At 20.6% G+C, this 8,636-nt stretch overlaps 2 protein-coding genes across 2 annotated transcripts in view; both read right to left on the reverse strand.

The window, feature by feature from the left end:
• Positions 1-1,523: 1,523 nt before the first annotated feature.
• Phum_PHUM284550 (glutathione S-transferase, putative) lies at positions 1,524-2,290 on the reverse strand (the record flags this gene model as incomplete). The annotated part of the gene is made up of 3 exons (XM_002426842.1): positions 1,524-1,691; positions 1,775-2,085; positions 2,155-2,290. The coding sequence occupies 3 exons, from the start codon at positions 2,288-2,290 to the stop codon at positions 1,524-1,526; spliced, it is 615 nt and encodes a 204-aa protein (XP_002426887.1).
• A 5,771-nt stretch (positions 2,291-8,061) lies between these two features.
• Positions 8,062-8,636, reverse strand: part of Phum_PHUM284560 (glutathione S-transferase alpha-4, putative) — a gene marked incomplete at both ends in the record, with an annotated part of 1,228 nt that continues 653 nt past the window's right edge. Inside the window, 2 exons of the mRNA XM_002426843.1 lie at positions 8,062-8,229; positions 8,326-8,468. Of these exons, the coding sequence (XP_002426888.1) occupies positions 8,062-8,229; positions 8,326-8,468 (311 nt within the window). The remainder of the gene's footprint in view (positions 8,230-8,325; positions 8,469-8,636) is intronic.

The raw sequence follows: 8,636 nt of genomic DNA on the forward strand, positions 1-8,636 counted from the left end.
TTTTTTTTTTTAGGGTGTGTGCATTTATGTTTAAATCAAAGTTTTATTTAAATAATCATAATAATAATAATAATAACGAATCAATTTGAAACGTTTTTTTTTTATTTAAAAAAAAAAAAGAAAATCGCGAGAACGAATTAATGTCATTCGTTCATTCATTCTACAGTTAAAAAATCATTTACGTAAATTTTTTTATTTTATTAATTATTATTATTATTTATAATATAATGATAATAATAATAATATTTAAATGGATTAAATCTTCCAAATAAATAATTAAATAAATAAATGAAATGCATTTATATTATAAATATATATATATATATATATATTTTTTTTTTTTTAATAATTATTATTATTAATTAAAATGACATTTTTTTGAGGGAAAGTGTTTGTTTGTTTGTTTGTTTGTTCGTTTGTTGTGATTTATTTGGATGGATGGTTGTTAATGAAATAAATATATTGATAATAAAAATCTCTTTTGGAAAAAACAAAAAATATATATATATAATTTTGTATAAATTTTTTTTTCTTAATAATTTTCATTTCTAAAATTAATATTATTATTATTATTATTGGGGGGAAAAGGAAAATTTTTTATTTGGGAAATATGATTGTGATGATAATGATGATGATAATAAAGAAAAAAAAAGTATTATCATTAATCTATTTTTTTTTTTAATAAATATATTTTTTTGGAATAGCCAACAATTAATAACAATTATTAATAATAATAATAATAATAGATAAAATAAATAAAAATAAGTGATTTCCATATATTTATTGATATTTATTATTAATTTCAAAACGTTTTTATTAATTAATTAATAATTATTTATATTCGTATTACAACAGCCACAACAACAATTTTTTTTTTTATTTTCTTCAACAAATTCACCATTTATTTTTTTTCCATAATAATAATAATAATAATTAATAATTTATTATTTATTTATTATTATTTAACATGTGTGTATGTGTTATTAATTAATAATAATTTATTTAAAGCAAAAAAAATAATAATAATAATTTTAATTGGATTTTAACAAGCCTAACAATAATAATAACACTATTTTGTATATTTTTTTATCCAGCGAGGGGGGCGGGGGGGGGAATTTCTGCTTTTAACTACTGCAAAGCAACGCGCACACGACAACTTCTTTTTTACATAAACTTTAATTAATCCTCATATACATTAATTTATTTTAATATAATTTTAACATCGATTCCATATAATTAAATACTCTCGACGCAATCGGTGGTGGTGGTGGTGGTGGTAGTAGTAGCAGTACTACAAATAATAAAAGTATTATTATTATTATTATTTCACTAAATAATTTAATAACTTAAAAATAATTGATAATAATAATAATAATAATTCCACCACTCGATATCTTTTGAAAGCTTATTATTATTTTTTCGTTATAAAATATATATATGTGTGTATTTTCGATTTTGAAACGTAAATAATAATAATGATGATGATGATGATGATGGCGGTGGTGGTGATGGTGATGGAAAAATTAAAAGTCCGTTTGCGGTCTTTTTTGTACCCATTCTTTTATTTTAGGTATATTAAAAATTTTTTCTTTTAATGCTTTAAGTGCCGGATAACGATCCAATGCATTTTTACCAAAAATACATTCGAAATTTTCAAGGGAAGACGCAAATACAAAATCGGCCCAAGTCACCTGAAATAAATAAATGTAAAATGATGAAGAGTGGTTTGTGGTAGATGAAGATGAGGAAGATGGGGATGGGGAAAGAGTCTTACCGATTCACCAACGGAAAATCCATTATTTTTACTTATAATATCTTCAAATTTATTCATGTAAAATGGTATTGTTTCTTTCATCAAAATAATTTTTTTCTCTTCTTTTTTCAACGGATCGCATTCGTTTCTATATTGCATTAAAACTTGTTTTATATCGGACAATGAATCTATCAAAACATCACATTCCAATGATTCCCAATCGTTTTTACCGGCTAAATTATATTTTTTAGCCAAATATCTTGCTATGGCATTGCTTTGAGCAATTGTTTTTCCATTCACTTCAAGGACGGGAACCGTTCCAAATGGCATTTCTAAAAAAACAATTTTTTTTTCATTATTTTAAATTTAAAAAGAAATAGGAAAATTATAAAAAACCATACTTTTTTTATATTCTGGCCAATCTCCTTGTGATATTCTTTCATCCACATAATCTACTCCTGCATATGCAAATATAAATCTGATATGTTCAGCTCTACCTCTTGCATTGAAATAAATAAGTTTATATTCTGGATTCATTGTCCTGGAAAAAAAAACAATAATAATAATAATAATTTTTTCCTTTTTATGTTACGACAACTTTGACAAAAACCTTGTTTCTCAACTTTTTTAAAAAAACTCAAATTTTACATTAACAATTTATTTATAAAAATTTTAAATTACCTTTTATATATCATTAAACATATTCTCACACATTTATAAAAATGATTGATTGTAATAATAATAATAATAATAATAATAATAATAATAATAATAATAATAATGATAATAATAATAATAATTTTCCCCTTTTTTTTAAATAAATTTTTTTTTTTTTAATTACTAAAAATTCCACTTATTGAAAATAACACAGGAAAATGAAAAAAAAAAAAATTCTTTTTTATTGTTATTATTGATTCTCTGTGGTTTTTATTATTATTATTAATTATTAATTATTATTATTATTATTATTATTATTATTATTATTATTATTATTATTATTATTATTATTATTATTATTATTATTATTATTATTATTATTATTATTTTTAAATAATATTTTTAAACGTCACCTTGAACGAAAAAAATTAAAATAATAATAATTATTATTACAGTGATAAATTATAAAAAATTAATCAGATGCCTAATTATTTTTATTATTCTTATTATTATTAATATCAAAGTAAATAAAATATGATATTAATTTTAATTTTATTATTATCCCCTCCTCTTTTCTCCTCCCCATCCTCCTCCTCCTCCTCTCTCTCCCACTCTTTTTCTCTTTGTCTTTATCTCTATTTTTCATTCTCTCACAATCATATTTTTTTGTTTTTATTGTAATTTTTTCAAGGAAAGAGTTATTATTATTATTACTATTATTATTATTATTATTATTATGATTGTGATAATGATATATATTGTTTTCACATAAAATAATAATTATAGGCAAAGCACAATTAAATTTTGAGAGAAAAAAAATAAAAACAAATTAATTACTATTTTTTTTTTTTATAATAATAAATAAAAGTCTGAAAAAATAATAATAATAATATTTAAAAATTTTTTTATGTTTTGATAACAATACATAATTATTATAAATTGTATTTATTGAGTAGATATAATAATAATAATAATAAAATAAACAATTTGAATGAATTTATACTTTTTTGTTGTATTAAATTTATAAATTTAAAAAAAAAATAAATAAATAAAGATTATGTAGGAATAAAATGGAAAAATTATTTTTCATATTGAAAAATAATAATAATAATAATAATAATAATAATAATAATAATAATAATAATAATAATAATAATAACCAAAGAAGAATTGATAAAAGGTCAAGTATGAAGAATTAATAAATTCATAAAAATTTTTTTAAACTTGTTTTTTGTTTATTACAACACCCAACTTATTATTTATATATTTATTAATATAAATAAACAAAAAAAAAAAATAACATCATTAAATTAATGTTAATGTTAACAAAGTTAGGGGGTGGGGGTGGGGGTGAGGGTGAGGGGGAGGAAATCACAAGAAACAGATTTTGAAAAAAAAAAAATATGTTTTTGTTTTTTGCTGTATATTTTTCTTATGATATTTTTTCATTTTATTATTTAAAAACGCAAGAGTTGAATAAAAATAAGAAGAAAAAAAAAAATTGAATAAAACATTTGTTCGTGCTTTTTTTTTTTTTTTTTTTAATAAATTTTTTGTTTTTCTTCAAAATCTTTTTTAAAATAAAAAAATAGGGAGGGAAAAAAAAACATTTTGTGTTGTTGTTGTTGTTATTGTATTGATTTATCTTGGGTTAACAAAAATAATATCAATTAATAATAGAATATTAAAAAAAAAAAATGTAAAAATTTAAAATTACAAGTTGAATTATTAAATGATTTCAATTAGAAAAATTATTTGAAAGGTTTTACAGATTAAACAACAATCAACAACAATTGTTTTAAAAAAGGTAATTTGTATGAAATTTTTATATTTAAAAAGTACAACTAAGCACAATGAAAATAAAAACTGGATAAAAAAAAAAAAAGTTGAGATTAAAAATATCTCAATTCATAATGTAATGTGATATCAAGTCACACAAAAAAAAAAAAAAAGTAACAGCAATAATGATGATGATGATGATGATGATGATGAAGATTAATTTGAGGGTTTTTTTTCGTTTTTTTGAAGCTTAAAAAACCGGATTTTTACGTCGATGAAAATTTAATTATTTGAATGAGTAAAAAAAAAAAAATTTTTTTGTAAAGCTTAGTTTAAAAAAAATTTTGACGACGAAATAAATAAATATTATTTTTAAAAAAATACAAACCAACAAACACAAACGAAAACGTCAAACAAAAATTTTTATTCAATGAGATTAAAAATTTTCACTGTAAGCAAAAAAAAATCAAATAAAACAAAAAACTAAATACTTTGTTTTTAAATCGGTCGCCGCTAACTCACCAAAAAAAAAAATAAAATAAAAGATAAAATTATCTCTTTGATTTATGTTACCTTTCGAATTTTCGGGGAAGAAACGATTTCATCGGTTAATTCCACGTTTTAAAAATAACCGTTTTTTTACTAATTCAAAATTTTTGGAATGCAAAATGGCGGAAATGGCGAGAAGAATATTCATTTGAAGGTAAATAAAATTGAACGTTTTTTATTATAATTATTTATTTATTTCTAAACTTGAGTAAATATTTATCATAGACGAATGTTTATTTAAAAATAATTATAATAACTAAGGCATTTTGTAAAGAAAAAAACTCAAATTATTCGTTGAGTGTAAAATTTTATCCGCGTACCCCCGTTGATATTTTCTTTTTCAATTTTCTACATAAAGTTATTGGTTTTTTTTAAATAGAAATTATAAAAAGAAGTGACCGAACGAATGAAAACAGTCAGTGATTGATGGAATGATCGTTGATGATATATATTTTTAAAACGCTTTTGATTTTATGCATTAATTTGACGTAAGTATCATTATTATTATTATTATTTCCACGGTTAAATGTAATTTTATATGGATTTACATGGATTCTTAATTGAAAAATTATATCATCATATATTTATGATTACGTAATTTTTATTATGTAATCGTAAATCCAAAGTCTATGTACAAATGATATACCTTTATTTATTTATTTTTATACACATGCAAGTTTTTTATAATTCTCAATTATTAATACGTATATATATATATTTTTTTTTAGAGAGAAAACCAAAAGAAGATTTCTATATAGACAAATGCAAAAGAGAGAGAGAGAGAGAGAAAAAAGAAGTTTTTATTAAAATTTTTATTTTGTCACATTAAAAGCTCTGTGGTGTAATTTCTTTTTATTGCTCAAGGAAATAATAATAATAATAATTTTAAAACAGGTTTAAATTAAATGTGTGTGTTTCATTACCAAGGAAAAAACTTTTATCACCTAAATATATATCATGTCTTGATTTAAATTTCCTGTGTGATCAAAAATATTTGAAATACATCAAATGATTTATCACCATCATATAATAATGATGATTATAACACCTTTCATTTTATGTAAATATAAAAAAAAAACATTATTAATTTTAAAATTTGATAGATTTTCTTCTTTGTGTGAAATTAATATTATTAAATAAAGGGATTAACATTTTAATTTTTGTTTTTTCTTTCTAGGAAGAAAAAGGTTTTTGAATGTCATCCATTCATATTGATATGATGTTGAAAATTATTTTGAAGAGAAAAAAAAAATTTTAAAAGAATGTGTAGTATTATTATTTGATGCATAATTTAAATTTGTTATCTATTTTATTTTCAAATGAAAACATTCAAAATTTATCACAGGGAAAAAGAAAATAAATAGAAAAAAAAAAAAAAAGGTAATTACATAATGCAAATAATATTATCAATTATTTAAAATGATATTAATTATCTCACCTTATGATATTGAAAATTTTTCCACTTTAATTTTTTTAAAATTTTTCGTAACGTTTTTACCGAACCTTTTTCTATTTTATTTATTTATTTATTTTATATAAAAAATTTTTTTATAATATTAGATTGATATTGGATAAAATTTCGTTTTCAACTGCCGGATTGCTAATTTTTTCTTGTTTGTGTAAAAGCTCATGCGCTCTTTTTCTTTATCCTTAATAGATATTATATGTGTGGTCGTTTTCAAAAAGGTTTTCGTCGTCTTATAAAAATTTCCACGGTTATGACGTAAGGTTTTTTTTTGAAAATGAAAAAAAAAAAAAAAAAGAGGAAAATTTTTTTTTTTTTCTCTTTTTTTTCCACTCTACCTCTATTTTCTCATTATTTTTTTTCCTTTGATATTGCTTACTGTAATTTTTTATTTTTTTTTACAGTTTTTTTTTTTTTAAAAAAAATTTATCATCGTTTTATTTTACATTAGGGACATTTTAATTTTATACAGGATTTTTACACTTAAATAATATCATCATCGGTTTTAAAAGTAAGAAATTTTTCAAAGAATATCTTGGAAAGAAAGCAAAAAAACGAGTAAATTTTATGTAAAAAATTTTATCCTTAAAAAGGAAAGAAGTTTAAAGTTTTTTTTTTTTTTTTTTTAATAAGAATTAAAAATTATCATTATACATAATTAAGTTATTAATTATACATAATTGAAGTAGTATTATTATTTATATTAACTTAATAATTTTTAATTCTTGTTAATTTAATACATATAAATTTTATTTTATTAATAATCTATATAACTCATATAAAAATTTTTTTTTTTTTTTTTTTCTAGAAATTGGAATGGAAAATTTTTTTTTTGCAATTATAAATGTGGAGAACTTTTGGATGTTATTCTCACAAATTTAATTTGGATATTTTATTATGAATGATAACATTAAATAATTTTCAAAACGTGTTTAAATAAACATTCAAAAGAGTTTAACATAATTAAACATTTAATAATAATAATTTTATTATTTTTTCAAAAGAGAGAAAAAAGAAAAAATTTTTTTTCCCATATAAAACAGGTAAAAAATTTTACAGTAGAACACGTTTTTAATTATAGTTTTTTTTCTCCCAACACGATATTCATGTGAGGATAATTAAACAAAAAAAATAAAAATTTTTTTTTATTTCTTTTCCCGTGCAAAATTTAAAATCTTTAATTTATTTGTTTACGTATGAGGATTCTAAATTAGGATTCATGATGTAAATACGTCTGGCCCCCCACGTCAAAATTTTCATTTTTTTTTTTGGTGAAAAACTTCTTTTTTTTTTTTTGGACTTGAAAAAAATTTGTATTATAGTAAATATTATGTAAAACCGTTAGTATGATTAAATTTGAAAAAAAAAAATTTTTTTTTCCATGTTATAGAAAGAATTGTACAAGTTATTTTATTTCTTTGCGTTCCTTTTTTTTATTTGATTTTATTTTTATATGTGTTTCAGGAGGTTGAAATTGATTAGCACTTAAGAATAGGAAGAAACCTTTGACCTTTCACGAATTTAAAAATTACCATTTGGTTCGATATAAACCTCTTGTACATAATTTTTTTTTTGTTATCAGGGTGAGAAAATAGTATTTAAACATTAAACGAAACCAACTCATTCTTTTATTATTAATATTATTTTTTTTTTTTTTTTGTTTTAGGGATCGGGAATAAATAAAAATGAAAATTGATAGTGTGATGAATCAATATCAAAACATTTATTGTATTTAAAAAAAAAAAAAAATTAAGTCCACATTTTATTTGTGAAAAATAATAAGGCAATTAATCATTACATTATAAATGTATTAAAAATTTCATTGAGAGTTGTATAAAAGTACTTTTTTTTTTTTTGATTAAAAAAGTGTTTTTGGTCTCTTTTCACGATAAGCTTTGATGCTGGGAAGAGAATCAACTTTCTCTTTGAGAGCTTTCAAGTTTGGATATTTGTCCAAAATTGGTTCTTTCAATACGTTTACCATGAGGTCAACGACAGCCGAGAAATAAAGATCTGCCCAAGTAAGCTGTAAGGTAAATCATTTTATATAATTAATATAATTAATAAAAAATAACGCGAATCCATTTATAAAATAATAATAATAATAATAATATATAATTACTTGGCCGTTAACGAAATGACCGCCGTTATTTTTGACTCTTTCTTCGAATTTCGAAAGAAAATTTGGATTGTGAACGTTTCTTACGTCTTCTAATTTTTTAGCTTTACCCTCTTCGGTTGGTTCTCTGAAGTAGGCCGAATAGTCTATAATAAAATTATTATTATTATTATTATTAATTATAATCATAACACATCTTCATTCATCTTCATTAAAATTTTTCTCTTTTTTTTTTTACTTAGTCTGAAATCGGTGAATGTATCCACGACAACATCGGCTTCCAAAGCATCCCATTCAGTTTTACCAACCAAACC

The sequence above is a fragment of the Pediculus humanus genome, genomic scaffold, assembly GCF_000006295.1.
Source record: "Pediculus humanus corporis 1103172107667 genomic scaffold, whole genome shotgun sequence".
NCBI classification, from domain to species: Eukaryota; Metazoa; Arthropoda; class Insecta; order Psocodea; family Pediculidae; genus Pediculus; species Pediculus humanus.